At 43.9% G+C, this 19,879-nt stretch overlaps 1 protein-coding gene across 2 annotated transcripts in view; it reads right to left on the reverse strand.

The window, feature by feature from the left end:
• The window catches only part of arnt2 (aryl-hydrocarbon receptor nuclear translocator 2), an 88,803-nt gene that overhangs the window by 32,270 nt on the left and 36,654 nt on the right, over positions 1 to 19,879 (reverse strand). For both annotated transcript variants that reach the window (XM_079496680.1, XM_079496679.1), the window contains exons 7-11: positions 14,003 to 14,068; positions 12,380 to 12,465; positions 7,824 to 7,900; positions 7,324 to 7,458; positions 4,380 to 4,454 (exon numbers count right to left, since the gene is read on the reverse strand). In XM_079496680.1, the coding sequence (XP_079352806.1) occupies positions 4,380 to 4,454; positions 7,324 to 7,458; positions 7,824 to 7,900; positions 12,380 to 12,465; positions 14,003 to 14,068 (439 nt within the window). The remainder of the gene's footprint in view (positions 1 to 4,379; positions 4,455 to 7,323; positions 7,459 to 7,823; positions 7,901 to 12,379; positions 12,466 to 14,002; positions 14,069 to 19,879) is intronic.

Genomic DNA, 19,879 nt, shown 5'->3' on the forward strand with positions numbered 1-19,879 from the left:
TGGAAATTCCACTGGTTTGTATTTGTATATATTTTGTAGGCTATGTAGTTGCATTCAGAGCTGAATTATTAGGTCGCTCAGCATGTTGACAGACTGCAGCCAATTCAAGTTTCACATAATGATTTAAATATATGTGCCTTTGCTGCATGAGCATCTATCTGCCTCCATTTGCATCGTGGTATTCATTTATAATATATTGATCACATAGACGCCATACACAGAATAGCCTAATAACTCTTACCTTGATGAGGAAACAGCTATAGTTGGATCGGATACAATCTAGCTTTTCCGCCGTCCAAAAACGGATTAATCCCTCATGTAAAAAAAAAAAAAGGCAAAACTGGTCCGGGAAATCTATCCTGTGTCCTCCATTATTCCATTTGCTTTCTAAATCCGATGTAGTGGGGCAGTGCAGGGAATCAATCACCCCACCCCAGTAATCAATAAATCAAATAGGCCTAATGAAAATTATCGGATTTTAATTTTACCTTTGCAATTGCAGTGCACAATTCATCAGTAGAAAGGGCTTTTATCATTGCCGAGTTTTAATATAGCATTTGGTCGTGTGGTTGAACTGTACAAATTAACTTCTTTCTCATTATCGTGGAAGTAACTTTATTAACATCAGTTAACTTATTAATGTTCTGACGTTCAGCAAGGAGTGAAGCAATCGCGTGCCAAAATAAGTTTGCAAGTTGACAAGTTTGTATGCGGTGCTTCCGTCCGTTTCGTTTATAATTATATATATAACTCGATGTTTGCTTGAAGATCTGTCCGAGAGACCTGCCTGTCAAAATCAGCTGGTGATCCGTTACAATTAAGCTATAGTGTCCAGAACAAATTAATTCCCCATAGGCATGATTCAGATATAGCCTATACAACAATAAAATATGATAGTAATCCAAAGGACAGTCTTACCCCCCCAGGGCCATTAATCAATGCAGTTCTGATTAAAAAATAATAATCGGACAACCTTTTTACCTTTGCAAAGGCGAGTGTGCAATTGTTCAATAGAAAGGGCTTTTATAATATATATACTTTTTAAACGTTCAGTCAGTTGACATTGCTTCTGTCAAAATAAGCTGATCTACCAGTTCATGCAGTGGTGCATCGCAGACCACCGCTCTACCAGTTCATGCAGTGGTGCATCGCAGACCACCGCTCTACCAGTTCATGCAGTGGTGCATCGCAGACCACCGCTCTACCAGTTCATGCAGTGGTGCATCACAGACCACCGATCTACCAGTTCATGCAGTGTGGTGCATCGCAGACCACCGCTCTACCAGTTCATGCAGTGCGGTGCATCGCAGACCACCGCGTTCACCGTTGTAAGCTCAGAGATGAGCAGATCATGTGCATTGTGCAGGCTGTGATGACGTTTTTCACCCGAGGAAAGATATTTCCTGTTGCCTTATATGGTGTGGAATGGGCGTGGATGTTCAATTATACCAGGCGACACCAGGCGAATTGCTTGGGAAAGAGGCGAAATGAGATACACGGGCGATCCGCACAAATTAAGTCATTACGCCACCTTTGGTGAATGACTCGTGAGCTTAATCGGACGGATTAATACGCTATCATTACGCATTTCATTTACACCTGGTCATATATTTCCGTTGTGAATCTGGCCCTTAGTGTTTGTCTAGTTTTAGTCGACTAAATATCAATATACAGTAGCCTGCCTGCCTGCCTGCCTGCCTGCCTGATTGCCTGCCTGCCTGCCTGCCTGCCTGCCTGTCTGCCTGCCTGCCTGCCTGTCCACCCGCCCGCCTGCCCGTGTACGGCAACAGTGGGGTGAAAGGAAGCCAGCCAACTCGTCAGTCAGCCAATCCGTCTTATCTCTGTCTGTCTCCCTCTGAGAGCGATCTGTCTTCCATTCACTCAACTGGATGGATATACACGCTCTCTCTCTCTGATATACACGCTCTCTCTCTCTGATATACACACTCTCTCTCTGATATACACACTCTCTCTCTGATATACACGCTCTCTCTCTGATATACACACTCTCTCTCTGATATACACGCTCTCTCTCTGATATACACACTCTCTGATATACACACTCTCTCTCTGATATACACGCTCTCTCTCTGATATACACGCTCTCTCTCTGATATACACGCTCTCTCTCTGATATACACGCTCTCTCTCTGATATACACGCTCTCTCTCTCTACTGGATGGATATACACACTCTCTCTCTCAGAGAACATGTCCACGCCGAAATGACTCGTTCAACAACACGCTTCACCCAGAATTGTGTGCGTGTGTTTTCTCTGTGCCGTGTGTGTGTGTGTGTGTGTGTGTGTGTGTGTGTGTGTGTGTGTGTGTGTGTGTGTGTGTGTGTGTGTACTGGATGAGAGCCAGGTAGTTATGTACGGTAGAGCAGCGGTTTTCAACCAGTTGTCCTTGATGGGGTTCCAGGTGGTCCCCAGCTAAATTACTGTGATGGGGTTCCAGGTGGTCCCCAGCTAAATGACTGTGATGGGGTTCCAGGTGGTCCCCAGCTAAATGACTGTGATGGGGTTCCAGGTGGTCCCCAGCTAAATTACTGTGATGGGGTTCCAGGTGGTCCCCAGCTAAATGCACGGATATTTTAACCCAGAAAAGTATCATGGAATTAAACAATGGCATAGCTAGTAGGACATGGTTTTGTGAGGGGATGTGATGTAATTTATATTTTATTCATGATCAGAGCTTCCGTTGCTCCAGACTGCATGACGGAAGCATCTGAACATTGCGAGAGGCAACAGTGTGGCCACGCGGGACTAGGTAACATGATATACACCACTGACGGATGACAGACATCGCTCCTGTGTCGGTGAACTTTCACCCATAGCTGAAAGTTGCTTTGCTAGCGGCACACACAGAGTGACAGACAGGCTACTGAACCGCACGGGAACAATCCATCAAACACCCTCAGACACCACGTTCCACGTGTCACATCCCTCCATGGGTTGCCACCGATACTCTCGCCTCAACTTGTCTTGAGAACTAACTGAGGCTTTCCATTCTGCACTCTTCCCTCCTGACCTGTCTCCTCTCTGCCTAACCCAACGAGCTGACCTGTTCTTATGGGTTAGGGTCATCCGTGGATCTGTTCTGGCGATATGAGCTGACCTGTTGTTATGGGTCGCAAGTCGTTGGGTACTTAGAAAAGCGCTATCTATCTATAAATGCACCATGTCTCTGTCTGTGTGTACGTCTGTAATGCACGTAACTCGAGAACCCTTCGCCTCACCGACTTCAAATTCGACACACGTGTTCCACAACCCCACAGGGAGTAAAGTGCCCACAGTCTGGTATATAGTGTGGTACAGTACAGTCTGGTATATAGTGTGTTACAGTACAGTCTGGTATATAGTGTGGTACAGTACAGTCTGGTATATAGTGTGGTACAGTACAGTCTGGTATATAGTGTGTTACAGTACAGTCTGGTATATAGTGTGGTACAGTACAGTCTGGTATATAGTGTGGTACAGTACAGTCTGGTATATAGTGTGGTACAGTACAGTCTGGTATATAGTGTGGTACAGTACAGTCTGGTATATAGTGTGTTACAGTACAGTCTGGTATATAGTGTGGTACAGTACAGTCTGGTATATAGTGTGGTACAGTACAGTCTGGTATATAGTGTGGTACAGTACAGTCTGGTATATAGTGTGGTACAGTACAGTCTGGTATATAGTGTGGTACAGTAAAGTCTGGTATATAGTGTGGTACAGTACAGTCTGGTATATAGTGTGGTACAGTACAGTATGGTACAGTACAGTCATGTGGTATATAGCAGGGGTTCTCAACCCATGGGTCACGACCCCTCGGGGGGGGGGGGGGGGGGTACATACAGTATGGTACAGTACAGTATGGTACAGTACGGTAATGTACAGTACAGTATGGTACAGTACAGTATGGTACAGTACAGTATGGTACAGTACGGTAATGTACAGTACAGTATGGTACAGTACAGTATGGTACAGTACGGTATGGTACAGTACAGTATGGTACAGTACAGTATGGTACAGTACAGTATGGTACAGTATGGTACAGTACAGTATGGTACAGTACAGTATGGTACAGTACAGTATGGTACAGTACAGTATGGTACAGTATGGTACAGTACAGTATGGTACAGTACAGTATGGTACAGTACGGTATGGTACAGTACAGTATGGTACAGTACAGTACAGTACAGTACAGTACAGTACAGTACAGTATGGTACAGTACGGTATGGTACAGTACAGTATGGTACAGTACAGTATGGTACAGTACGGTATGGTACAGTACAGTATGGTACAGTACGGTATGGTACAGTACAGTATGGTACAGTACAGTATGGTACAGTGCAGTATGGTACAGTACAGTACAGTATGGTACAGTACCTGCTGGAAGCTCTCTCTCAGGTGACTCTGGTCTTCAGGATGGCAGAACTCCAGGATGTCTTTCCCCAACAGGTCCTACAGATTAGATACAACAACACAACATTATTAATAATTCATAACTCCAGGATGTCTTACCCCAACAGGTCCTACAGATTAGATACAACACAACACAGAGGAGAACTACTATTATTATTAATAATTCATAACTCCAGGATGTCTTTGCCCAACTGGTCCTACAGAGCAGAGAATACTACTACTATACTATTAATAAAAATCACACCTGTGTGAAGTGACTAGTGAGGGGCGCTCTTGTCATTATACATCATCATACATCATCTCATGAACAACTGAATTTATGTGATTGGTTGGTTATATTTGGCGGCCATTTGACCTAATTTCTCCTTTCATTGTCAATGGCAAATATTGAGACGTTTGTGGACAAAAGCTGTATATAGGAGGCCTCAATAATAAGTGATTGACTCACTCTTTCTGCTTCATACAGTGGTTTGAATCGTTCCCTTTTTGAGGTCAATGGCAGTGGAAAATATCATGGGCTGGTTAATGGTATTAAAGGATCCTCCACACACTGTTCTACAGCTCCCAGGTATCATTTATTAGAACCACGTTTCCACCTACAGGAGGTCTTCTTCAGGTATGCCAACAGCCACGGAAGAAGTTTTCTTTAATAATGTAAAATCAATATTGAAAGATTCAACTGCATGGTCCAGAGTGGTCTGTGTTCATACAGATACTTGAATGCAAAGCTTTCTTCTTTCAAACTGCATGTGTTATAGAACTTATATTAGTGCTATGCAATAAAATAAGATGTAAAAGGATTTAAAACTGGACCAAACTCATTCACATCCAGGTAAAGTACACATATATTTGAACCAACTTTTCCTGCCACATATTCCGCTTTTGTACTTTCTTTCCTCTTGATAAATGAAGCAAATGGTTTCTCATCCTTCTAGTGATGAGAGAAGGTCTACTTTCTTCTCTCGTGATAAATTAATCAAATGGTTTCTCATCCTTCTAGTGATGAGAGAAGGTCTACTTTCTTCTCTTGTGATAAATGAATCAAATGGTTTCTCATCCTTCCAGTGATGTGAGAAGAGGTCTACTTTCTTCTCTTGTGATAAATGAATCAAATGGTTTATCATCCTTCCAGTGATGAGAGAAGGTCTACTTTCTTCTCTCGTGATAAATGAATCAAATGGTTTATCATCCTTCCAGTGATGAGAGAAGGTCTACTTTCTTCTCTTGTGATAAATGAATCAAATGGTTTCTCATCCTTCCAGTGATGAGAGAAGGTCTACTTTCTTCTCTCGTGATAAATTAATCAAATGGTTTATCATCCTTCTAGTGATGAGAGAAGGTCTACTTTCTTCTCTTGTGATAAATGAATCAAATGGTTTCTCATCCTTCTAGTGATGAGAGAAGGTCTACTTTCTTCTCTTGTGATAAATGAATCAAATGGTTTCTCATCCTTCCAGTGATGAGAGAAGGGCTTTAACGCTGTAAGACTAACCGGCTGGCTGAAGGAATGCCTTTATCCCATTTACACCTGAGGACCAGATTCTACCAATGTCTTTTAAAAAACTCATGTTTCTATGTCAGTGGTTCTCCCAGGGTTAAACCTCATGTTTCTATGTCAGTGGTTCTCACAGGGTTAAACCTCATGTTTCTATGTCAGTGGTTCTCACAGGGTTAAACCTCATGTTTCTATGTCAGTGGTTCTCACAGGGTTAAAACCTCATGTTTCTATATCAGTGGTTCTCACAGGGTTAAACCTCATGTTTCTATATCAGTGGTTCTCAAACTATTTCATGTCAAGGACTCCCAGGATGATCTGTATTTGTATTTGTTTCGGCCAGGGACACCCACCAGAAGCAAGGATTTGAGTTAAAAAAACGTTAAAAAGTATATATTCAAAGATTTGCGCCACATTTTCAAGATTTTTGTAAGAATAGCAGCTCTACAAGCTCGTAGCGCGGCGCAGATGCGTTCGCGTCCTAAATGGGTTAAGGCACCGTTTGTTCCAAGGTAAAACCTCTTCTTTGAACATCGCCGTTCACCTTCCCCTGTCAGCTGTACCACACATGCACAGTTGATAATGCAAAGCTGATCAAAGCTACACTATGGGACATCTGTAGGAGATCAGGACTGGAGATGATCGCCCATGTACAGTACAGTACAGTACAGTACAGTACAGTACAGTACAGTACAGTACAGTACAGTACAGTACAGTACAGTACAGCTCTCACAGGAAGGTTGCTAAAGCACGTTATGCACACGACTGCTCAGCGAAGGCGGGGGTGGTTGGGGGGGCTTATCTGGAGTATTTTGTCAGGATGAAAATGGACCCAGAGAGTTATAGCAGAGATCAAAGAACGTCACGGAGGCATTAACCTCTCCTTGACAGCTAGGGAACGTCTTCAAACTAACGATGCCACACATGGACCTTACTGGAGGAAGATGTGATCCAGTCAAAGAAATAAAGAAAAAAAAACACGTCAAGCTATATTTCACGCGCCCCCTGCATAGAAGTATGACCCCGAAGCACGAGAATCTAATGAAAAGCTCCCCCGATTCCACTCTAAACAGATACGGTGTAATGCGCTCGTTCGATTCCATTCTTAAAAGGTACGGTGTATAATGAGTTTGTTCGATTCCATTCTAAAAATGGATCCATTCTAACATTCTAACATGGTTCATTTTTGAAACCAGACCTTCAAAATCTCTTCCAAATCCGTCAACAAGGCCTGCCATATGCACTGGAAAAAAATGTGCGCGACATTTCTTTTTAAAACAATGTTTTATCATATAGGAAAACTATTGGTGGAGAGGTTTGTCTAACCCATGTTATGCTTAGCTGTGATTGGACCATAGCAGTTTGGGGAGGGGCTTAGCTATAGGTAAATTATTAAAGTGCTAATTATCTGACCTGAGGCTGATAGCTGATGACGTTGATGCAGCGCGGGTCGACGAAGGTGATGACCCCGTCTGAGTTGTGACGAGACAGGAACTCTGTGGGGACCGTCAGACCATTCATATCCATGGAGACCGGAGAGCTGGTCACCTGTTAACGATACAAACACACAGAACCGTTCATATCCATGGAGACTGGAGAGCACACGCACACACACACGCACGCACGCACGCACGCACGCACGCGCGCGCGCACACACACACACACACACACACACACACACACACACACACACACACACACACACACACACACACACACACACACACACACACACACACACACACACACACACACACACACACACACACACACACACACACACACACACACACACACACACACACACACACACACACACACACACACACACACACACACACACACACACACACACACACACACACACACACACACACACACACACACACACACACACACACACACACACACACCTGTAGTCTCCCGATGGCAACCAGGCAGTATTTTCCGGTCTGACCTGCCTCTGTGTCTTCATCTGGTATCGTCATGCCTGAGGGGAGAGAGACACCGGTGGACAGAGACAGAGAGAGAGAGAGAGAGAGAGAGAGAGAGAGAGAGAGAGAGAGAGAGAGAGAGAGAGAGAGAGATGTTTTAATTAATGCAACACTGCTCTTTTTACACAATCAATTATTTGTACATACATTGTTTTGTTTGCTTCGCTCCACTCTTGCTTTAGCAAATATAAAATGTATGTTTTCTCATGCCAATAAAGCTCCTTTGAATTGAATTGAAGTAAGGACCTTGAGATTATGTAGAAATAAACCGACAGAGTAGAGACAGACTACAACAAGACAGTTGTGATAAAGTGTCAATGTTTATTCTCTCATTTGCTATTATTTGCATTTTGCTGCGTGGAGAGCTAATCTCTCCTGCTGCTGATGTATGACCATTTATTTCCACATCGCGTCTCCACGCCACTGCCAGATAAATCATGAGCCACGCTGCTGCCAGTCGTCCTACAAATCAACCAGGACAAATATTCAAATAGCGTTCCATCCACGCCCATTCCACATTACAGCCCAGTCACTGACGATAAGCAGATCAATTCTGTTTTCACATCAATTCAATTCCGATATCTCCACAGCAGCAGCAGGGCTGCTAAAACAAACATGCAGTGTCGTGAAGAGTGTGTGCGTGTACAACATTCTGTTCTGTAGCGTCCACATCCAACAGCGACACCAGCACATATCAGCACACACCAGCCTTCATCCATATGTTTATGATTCGTTCATCAATCACTCCATAAACGTTGATTATGAATGCCTTGCCAGGCTATCTCTCATTAACGTGGGTGCAGGCATCACTCACCCACAGCAGTGAGCAGTCTCACTGGGATCGCCTTCGCCTATACCTACAGGACTGCTTTAACGTGCACTGTGAGCGTACTCCAACACTGATGCTCGAATTTGAGGCAGATTTTACACTCCATTGATACATTTATGTAAACATAGCACTATATAGTATATATGCATATTTCATTATATATTCCACTGTTACGTTTTTAGCTTACAGTACGTATGATTCATGATAACTACTTTGTATGTATATGATGTATTACCATGCTTTTTGTTCTTGCTTAACACAATCAGCGCCGGGATTTCTTTCAAAATAGAAGTAATGTCTGCTAAATGCTAAATGCCTAAATTGTAAATTGTAAAGACTAATCATTGTGTGTATTCCTGCACTGCATCGAGTGATCTTGGTACATAGAAATTGATTTATTGAAGATTCTGACTTTCAAATGTACATACATTTTGTTTTGATTGTATTGCTGTATTGTGCTTTGGCAATGTAAACGTATGTTTTCTCATGCCAACAAAGCCCTTTGAATTGAATTGAATTGAATTGAATTGAATTGAATTGAATTGAATTGAATTGAATTGAATTGAATTGAATTGAATTGAATGTTTTGGGGAGCGTCAGGGAGATGTTATCGGGGTTAAGAGAGAGATCTGAAGCACTGTGCCGTTGGCTCTCTGGGTGACCCTGAGGTTAATAGCACTCGCTCTGCATAACGATAGCAGAAAATCACCACATTTATAAAGCTGTCCGAACCAAGCCACGTTCTGGCAGTTGTACTGAAAAGGTCACATTCTCTCCACTCCATTACAGTCAACCGCGACATCTGAAATGTGAACGTTATTAACGTAATTATGGATCCAATTACGGCGAGGCAGGGTGACATATAATTTCGGAGGATTCCCTTGACAATTCTGGTCTGTTCGCTGTCTCTGCAACCAATCATTTCATCGCAGCCGACACAGGGTTACAGACGGGCTGCTCCACATCTGTGGTCATTTGGACAGCAAAGTTTGATTTAGTTTTAGTCATAGCTTAACATTTGTATGAAGTTTTACTCATATTTTAGACAGTCAACTGAAAAGTTTTAGTTTTGGTCTAGTTTTAGTTGACTAAATGTCACAAGAGTTTAGTGGACTAAACCTACAGTTGACGGGCCGTGATGGCGTCATAATGGCAGATTTTACACTCGGTTGCATGCTGAAAATAGCTGATCTACAAGCTGACAACACGTGGCGTAGATGTGCTATTTTCAGAGAGTCAACAACCGAGTGCAAACAAACATACAATGACTTGTCTTTTAGTTCTTCCAGGTCTCTTCTCCACATTTTACTCTTTTACTACACTTTTTACTTGTTGACTAAATCGACAATATATATTTAGTCTTAGGTTTAGTCATCATAGCTTGCTTTATATTATTTAGTTTATTCGACTAACATTTTTCCACATAGTTTTAGAGTTATTAAAGTATTATTAAACGAACACTGCTCCACATCAAAATACTACGACTGAAGCCCAACACTTTGTCCTTCGCTGTGAGCGAGACAGAGGACGGTTGAGTAACCAGATGGTCAGGAAAACCTGCTAACATCTGGATACAGTACCAAGGGTACAGTGTGTGTGTGTGTGTGTGTGTGTGTGTGTGTGTGTGTGTGTGTGTGTGTGTGTGTGTGTGTGTGTGTGTGTGTGTGTGTGTGACCATGCTATAGTGATAATTGTTATGCATCTGCTTTTTATGAATGTACATGTCCGTCTCATGTCATCTCGTGACTCTACAGAACATTCCAAAGGCTTCTATTTTTAGGCCATGAAAGAAAGCGAGGCATGTGTCAATGATTCTGACACACATGTGGGCTCCAGTGTGTTTGTACGACACCTGGAAATGTTCCAGTGGAGCCTGTAGACACACACACACACGCACACGCGCACACACACACACACACACACACACACACACACACACACACACACACACACACACACACACACACACACACACACACACACACACACACACACACACACACACACACACACACACACACACACACACACACACACACACACACACACACACACACAGAGAAAACAAGCGCTCCAAGGCCAAGATGTCATGCTGCGATGCGTGATGTTGTTCGTTTACAGTCAGCCCTCATCACAGACACCTGGCATCATCACACACAGTTGGGGGGGGGGGGGGGGGGGGGGGGGTTAACTGGTTATCGCTGACTAATGTAAACACTCTGTTGTTTTGAAGTGTGTGTGTGTGTGTGTGTGTGTGTATTTGTCATGAATACCATCTTCTGCACAGTAAAAATCACACCTGTGTGAATTGAGGGGCGTTCTTATCGTACATCATCATGACGATTTGCTCGTCCACATAATGACGTAAATTCTCCATTAGGGGTACGCGACGCATAGCCAGGGGGTACCCGAAATACTTTTTTTAACATTAAAATTATGTTTATCTACGTGGTCATTTCTGCCAAGTTGCGCAATAAACGTATTTTTTGTGTTCATTGTGTTTCTCCCATGTTTGCTTTGGGCCAATAGCTGACATGATTACTAAAACTACAACATCAGTCAACCTGTCGTGACCCCTAACAGTAACAGCAGGAAGCATGCTGCAGAAACAACAAAAAGACTCAGGACACTTGAAAGGTTTCTGCGGCCGCTTCAGATGAGGGGGTACCTGGAAAAATGTCTACCCCAAAAGGGGTACCTGGTCCAAAAAAGTTTGGGAACCCCTGATTTAGTGCACTAAACAAACATTAAAGTCCCTAGACTTGGCGAAGCAAACGAATTACGTCCTAAGTGCTCTAAACTAGCATTAACCCATTTAGAACTGAGACCACATTCTACAGAATGTCTTCTAAATCATGACAGTTTTCTGAAAAACCTACGTTTCTATGACAGTGGTTCTTTCATTCTGAAAGAATATATATTCAATAATTTACACCACATTTTCACGATTTAAAAGAAATAGCAGATCTACAAGTTCATAGCACGGCACCTGCTATTTTTCAATAGCTAAAGTATAACATAATGCTTAAAACACCAAAAGGGGTTCCCGTCCTGAATGAAGTTGAATTCTGAAAATATAAAATGTAAACCTTATAGACTGCGGTGGACAAAGTACTCACGTTCGTACATACTCAAGTATTCAAAAGTACAAATTACTAAGTAGTTTGAAATTTAGAAAATGTCCTTCCCCAAAAAACTGAAATCTTCAGAAATAAAAAAGTGATAAATAAAAACAGAAAATCACTGGTCACCAACATGGATCATATGCAACACATTCTGGGATGACCTGACACTGTGTGGGTAGTTGTGTTTGGTCGGTCAGTGACTGCCTGAGGCGTCCCAGATCCAAGCCTTTTCAAACGGAGCGATCCCAGCGGATACGGGACACATCCAGGGCCGTCCCGCGGCTCTGATCAAAGCCAGGCCCGTTTCTAAGAATGTTCCAGATCAAAGCAGCTGCTTTAGGTTAGACCAGGCCAGAGCCATAGAGTAAGACAGAGTTACGACAACTCCGTTCACTTCATGGGGCTTCAGTCCAATGGAGGCTCTCCTACATAGACGTCTATTGGCGAAGAGCATTACAAACAGTGACAAGTCCTGGACTAGAAGTTGTTAGTTTAGGATGTGTGTTGTTGCACGTGTGTACCTGCGGGGGGCCACGCTTTGATGTAGCCGGTGCAGTGGACCACGGAGTACTGAGCCTCACCCTCCTTAGACGGGCCAAGGCCGTTCCTGTCAATCACACACACACACACACACACACACACACACACACACACACACACACACACACACACACACACACACACACACACACACACACACACACACACACACACACACACACACACACACACACACACACAGTTCTTGAGTTCTTGATACACATACTGCACAGCTGTGAAAGCTTCATGGATCTTCATGGTCTCGTTTCACACTGTAGAAAAAAAGGTCAAGGACGTCCATGCACATCCCTAAGCGTGGCCCCCCGCAGGTACACACGTGAAACAACACACATCCCTAAGCCAAACATGGGCAGGTACAGTCAGACAGACAGACAGACAGACAGACAGACAGACAGACAGACAGACAGACAGACAGACAGACAGACAGACAGACAGACAGACAGACAGACAGACAGACAGACAGGTGCAGAGCGACAGACAGACAGACAGACAGACAGGTGCAGAGCGACAGACAGGTGCAGAGCGACAGACAGACAGACAGACAGACAGACAGACAGACAGACAGACAGACAGACAGACAGACAGACAGACAGACAGACAGACAGACAGACAGACAGACAGACAGACAGACAGACAGACAGACAGATGCGGATTATTTGCTGCATTGACTTTGAGCTCAAAGCTCTTCCTCAGAACGAAGAAGATATTTTGAGCTGGAAAAGTCACAGTTTGGAGCCTACAGGGCCAGAGACAGACAGACAGTTTGGAGCCTTCAGGGCCAGAGACAGACAGACAGTTTGGAATCGAACCTACAGAGACAGACAGTTTGGAATCGAACCTACAGAGAGACAGGCAGTTTGGAATCGAACCTACAGAGAGACAGACAGTTTAGAATCGAACCTACAGAGAGACAGACAGTTTGGAGCCTACAGGGCCAGAGAGAGACAGACAGTTTGGAATCGAACCTACAGAGAGACAGACAGTTTGGAGCCTACAGGGCCAGAGAGAGACAGACAGATTCTGTTGAGTAGGGTCGGGAATCTTTAGGATTTTAACATTTCCTGGTCCATTTGGTTACACTCTCAGAGTTATATTCCTCAGCCTAGTAGGAAAGTCTGTGAAAGATTTCACGTAAATTGCATGCTGCGTTCATGATTTGAGGCTTTTTGTTCAAAACGGGCAAATCCTGCAAACTTTGAAAGCCAATGTTAGCCAATTAGGATGGAATATGAAATATCGGACAGATCCATCTTGAACACATGACTATAGAGATAGTATGTAACGATTTGCGGAATTTTTGGACAGAATAGTAATATCAAAAAATGTTTTTCAAAAGTTGGCCTCCTTGTGGCGCTATAACAGCCCGTTCTGGAAAATTTGGGGCAGAGGTTCATCGTTGGCATCCAGGGAGTGTGTGTGCAAAATTTGGCATCGACCGGGTTAACGGTGCTGGAGATTAGCTGTACACAGACGGACACACACACTCACGGACACACACACGGACAGACACACACGGACGGAGTGCAAAACATATTCTCTCCCCATGACTTCGGCCTGGTGGAGACAACAATAATAATATTCACCTGTATCTCTTCCTCATGTTGGACAGTCGGTTTAAGGAGATGTGGTCCAGAGGAGCGCTGCCACACCTGGACACGCATGCACACGCACACACACACACGCACGCACACGCACACACACATACATACACACACACACACACACACACACACACACACACACACACACACACACACACACACACACACACAATCCATTAGTAGCTGTAGGGCATAGTGCACGGTGTATAATGGTTCCTTCATAAACAGGAGGCAGGAAGCACATTCAAACCCTAATTAACACATACTGTCAACAAAACGGATGTGAATTCGTAAAAAAAAACTGGCAGGTTTTCAGAAAATAATGGCCAGCCAAAATGCATTTTACTCGGTTAAATTAGTTAGTTTTGGTCGACTAAAACCAAACTAAAACATTTCAGATGACTAAAACTAAATCATAATTTGCTGTCCAAATCACCAACGCAGACCTTTGGAGCACCGAGCAGAAGACAGCTGGCAGACAGAGATACCCCGCTATGGCAGCTCTGCTCGCCTGCCTTTGGCCGACACGCCGTTTGGACTACAGTGTTTAGGCCTGCCATTGGCAGCCACGCCGTTTGGACCACAGTGTTTAGGGTTTGCCGTGAGCCGTACAAACTTAAAACGCATTTCCTCGATCCCCCGATTGACCAGACGTGCAATCGGAGCCTGATTGTGCTTCGTGGGGCCTCTTTTGTTCCGTGCTAAAATAGAACACACACTGCAACTGGAGTCAAAGTCAAATGGATCACAGATTGGCGCTTCATGGCATACAAGCCCGGTGACGTACTGTACACATACTGTACAAGCTCGGTGACATACTGCATACAGGCAGCCCTTTGCTTTAGGGTTAGGGTTCGGTTAGGGTAGGTGTACACCCATACAGGCAGCCCTTGAGGCCCTTAGGGTTAGGTTGCTTCTGGTGGGGGGTCCCTGGAACAACATATTTTCAGATGTGGGTCGGCGGCCAATTACATTTTTTTTGTGATCCAGTTTTTATTTTATTTTTTGTTAAAAGAAAAGGGGGTTTCCCCCACCCCACAGGTTGAACAGCGAAACAGATAAAAAATTACAATACATCAAAAACAATCATAATAATAATAATAAATAAATAAAGCAAGACAGGTACTTTACCATTGGAAAAATAAAATTAAAAGAAAAGAAAATAACGGTCATCTGAGTTGTTGGCATGATTTAAGTTTTTCTAATGCTGTGGCTAAGATGTCAAGCGTGTTTTCTTGGTCGGCGGCCAATTACATATAGTTTTGGTGGTCCTTGACATGAAGATGTTTGAGAACGACCGACATATATGGAAACATAGGGTTTTTCAGAAAACTGTCTGGATTTAGAAGGCATTTGTAGAATCGTCCTCAGGTCGAAATGGGTTATTTTTCTGGCGTTGTTGTGTGGTACTACGTACGGCCATGATGGTACGTACGTCGTACGGCCATGATGTGACGTGGAGTCAGAGGAGTTACGTAACGTTAAGGCCTGGAGCTCATAATGACTTCCCTGAAATGTTGTTCCACTGGAGCAGCCCATGAACTGTGTTTATGTGTCACAGGCAGTCAGCTGCGCCGCTTGTTGTTCACTACTCTGACTATAGGACAGTCCCTCCTCCCCCTCCCCCTCCTCCTCCAGCTCACACACTGTTTTCATTTACACAAACTCCTCCAAATAGAATCCTCGTTAAATGAAAACAGCGTCCGTCCGGTCGGTTGGTCGTTCCTACACATTCCTGACCGGCTGCATAACACACTGATTAGCGTGCCATTAGCTTGGCGGAGGCCCGTGTGTGGCTGATGCACGCAAAACAAGTCCAAACACACACACACAATTTTGCTAACACAGCATTAAACAATCACTCGCGTGTACTGTATACATCAGGAATAATTGAGGAACGCGTGCGGCTAAAAATAAGCTGGTCTGACTCATGGTCAGAGCGAGATCAAAGCCGTCGCTGCGCTGCAGACTCTTCGCGTGTCTCAGTGATGGAGGCGAGATGGCTTTCTAAACATCCTGACCCCAGGTGAAATAAACAAAAAACTAAATTCAGATGTTCTTTTTCAGGAGAGACATGGGGGTTCACATGTGTGTGTGTGTGTGTGTGTGTGTGTGTGTGTGTGTGTGTGTGTGTGTGTGTGTGTGTGTGTGTGTGTGTGTGTGTCACACATCTTGAATCGATGTTATGCATACAAAGGAATGTGCATAGCACGCCATGATAGAATAGTGGAACTCATAGCAAAGGACATCAAAATATCATGCATCTTGATTCTTCAGTGAGAATGTACAAACATCCCAGGGTCATTCCATCCATGTTCCAACTCTGTGATAACCAGGGGTGAAAGTGGCTTTCAGTTCTTGCAGGAGCTTCCCAGAAATTAGCGTCTGCGAAAAAAATGTGGGGGGTCAAACCCCCCAATACCCCTTAAATGCCTAGAAAACTGCATTTTGGCACAGTATACCTAACCTATAACACAATACAAACACAACAGGTATTACAAATCATTAGTCCAATTGTCTCTTGCAATGTGCAACGTCTTCTTCTGAAGACAACAACGGGAGGTAAGAATAAATCTATCGCGACTAGCGACTGGACCGCGGAAGGCCGTCAAACAAAGGATCTTTTTTCAGAATTAGACGGGATGATTTAGATCGGGAGTTATGAACGTTTTAAGATTTTTGTTTTCGTCAGCTAAACAGGCAGGGAACATTTTCGATGACGTGTCACTCTTGCGCGTCATCGAGGATTGGGCAACAAGCGCTCCTAGGCTGTGGAGCGATGCGATCGGTTTTGATATCATTAATCTCCGTCCTATTTATCAATCTCCGCCTTGGGCACTTGACCATGAACTTGAACTTGACGGAGATCTCCGCCCTGGGCCTCCATGGTGTTAAACAGCTTTTTACTGTTTGTGTTTACTTACAATAAATTACTGTTTTTGGAAACCAAAATATGTTGAGAATGGAGCAGAACATACTGTAGTACATTTTTTGGGGTACCTTGACTACAAAGTACTATTTCTAGTAGGCCTACAATCCTTTGGATTGCAACCCGACATTGTTTCTTCAGGAACAATATTTCTAGTTATTATTATTATTACATGTGCTTGATACTGGATCTGCTCCTGCTGTCAGTACTTGCAGGGTCTCTGCTGGCTTATTATCCAGGCTAGGTCTCTGCCTCCTCCATCTGTCTCACTCTCAGTCTCAAGCCACTCTATGGGCTCAATTTGCTCTGCATCTTCATCCCCTGGCGTTGTTTTTCTAACTTTTTCTTTAACTACATTATCAGCTTGTTCAACTCTATCTTTTCTCTTAAACAGTTCAGCTATTGTTCGTTCCATTGCCATTTTGCTTAAATTATTTGTTTAATCGCATTCTTCTGAGTGGCTTCAACAAAAGTTGCCGGCGTTATTTTCATTATTTCCTGTGCTTTTTATTTTTTTCGTTCTGAACCAATCAGAAATAAGTATTTTTGCTGTGTCCGTCTGTCAGCCAACCAGAAACTGTTTTGAACGTTGGTGGAATTTAATTTGTCGTAGAGCCCGCCTACTATATCTGGTCATATGCACGCATATCTTAGGCAGATAAACGTCCGTTTCCGTATCCGCTCTATACCGGATTGTCAACCTGCAAAGTGAACTGGTACTCCCTGCACATCGACGCAAAGTCATGCGATCCGAAGGGAGAGAAACACTTTCCTGAGTCTCCTCTCTCCAGTCCGTGCGTATGGTGGTGGTGGATTAATAACAACGGATCGCATCGCTGACAGACATAAACACACTGTTACACAGAAGCACTTCATTAAGAAAACTAATAACACTTGTGTGTGATAATCTGCCCGATTCTGATGTTAGTATATAATGTTTTGATTGTTTTCCTCTTGGACATGCGTTTGTGGGCACAGTGGCAGGTTATTTAAAGGTATATTCAGTGATTTCACTTAATTCAAATATGACTTATTTCTTCTTATTTTTTGGATAATCCTCCCTACTATAAAGTGTGCTGACCATATAAGGAGTTCCTCCCTGTCCCCAGTGAGCCCCTGGGGTCAAAAAACCCTAGTTTCGGTTTGGGCTTTGGGTGGCAAAGCCTTCATCCAATCAGGATGAGAGGGGCCTTCCTCCAATCATTATCGAGTGGGGCGGGCCTTGGTGCACGTGCTGTTGGTCTGTTGTACTTCCCCCACTGTAGAGCATGTGCATGTGCACATCTTGTTACCGGGGTGGACCGGGCTTTTTTTACAAATCACTGCATGCTCCTTTAATATAGTATTTTGATAGCTCCGGTGCGCTCCGGGGGGGTCAGGTCTTACCGGGTCGGAGCTCCGGACCGTCCCGGCCCACTTTCACCCCTGGTGATAACTCAGATACCTCTGACAGCTAATACGCCAGATATTGTTGTGGTTGATGAAGAGTCCAGAGAAGTGTCTGTATTAGAGATAGCCTGCACCTTTGACCATAGCCTAGAGCAGGGGTGCCCACACATTTATGACGTGAGATCTACTTTCAAAATGACCAGCTCAACAAGATCTACCCACTGAAAAAACAAGTGTACCATTGCTGAAAATAGTTTAAATATATAATGTACCTGGGGGGGCTTTGGAATAGGGTCCAAATGGCAGATATTGGCACGTCAAAAAAGCACTTTCACCTAGAAACTCCATTCACACTTTTTATAATTCAGCTTACTGTGGAGACACATGCTGGAACTTTTTAATTTGAAATGATTTATAGTTTCGGAGTTATTTAACTTAAACGCCCAATGCATTCTCAATGGCAGGCACACTTTTTTGACTTGAGAGCCACTTTCAAAATGACTATGATGCAACAAGATCTACCCACCAAAAAAAATTTCAGATCGCATTGCTGAAATTTGTATGTGGAAAGTGAGTAAACTACCTTGACGCACCCAAGGTCTCCTGTCTTGCTGTTTCCTTGCTCCACAGTATATAACTTTGTAATGCTACTGACGTTTGTGCACAACAATCTTCAAAACAAAGTAATACATTGTGGGTTTGAGCTGACAGGCCCTTCTAAATGTCAATCAAGTCACCTTAATTCAAGTGGCAAAATTTAAATTACATATATTGTTTTAGGGGCATGTAATGTGATCTACCTGCACAGCCCTTGTGATCTACTGGTAGATCGCAATCTACCTTTTGGGCACCCCTGGCCTAGATGAAGCCTTCATGACCACGGTCATAAAATACCAACCACTTCTACATAACATCTCAGAGCTGGGCTATAGGTGCTATTGTGTGGACATAAATAAATGGTTAAAATGTGTTTGTGTGCGTGCGTGCGTGCGTGCGTGCGTGCGTGCGTGCGTGCGTGCGTGCGTGCGTGCGTGCGTGCGTGCGTGCGTGTGTGCATGGCATGCGATCATGCATGTAACGATGCAGGGACTGCAGGAAGGACAAAGGCCACACGTGCACGGTGGCGTGCATGAGAGACCGGACACACACACACACGCACGGTGGCGTGCATGAGACCAGACACACACGCACGGTTGCGTGCATGCAGAGAGCCTATGCTCTAGCAGACGACAATGATTATTGGAATATATGTGGCGGACCTCAAATTATCTCTGCTTCGGATTCATATATATGTACAGTATATGGAGCTATCATGTGTAATTATCTCTGGTGGTATTCATATGGAAACATCAATCATCTAACGGTATCCCAGGGGGGAGTTGAAATATGCATGCTGTCATGTCGGAACACTGAAGCATATGGCTTCAGTCACTCGCTGTGAAATGGGTCATGGGCACACGCACATGCACACACACGCACGCACGCACGCACGCACGCACACGCACACACACACACACACACACACACACACACACACACAC

This window comes from Electrona antarctica (assembly GCF_951216825.1).
Source record: "Electrona antarctica genome assembly, chromosome: 3".
NCBI lineage: Eukaryota > Metazoa > Chordata > Actinopteri > Myctophiformes > Myctophidae > Electrona > Electrona antarctica.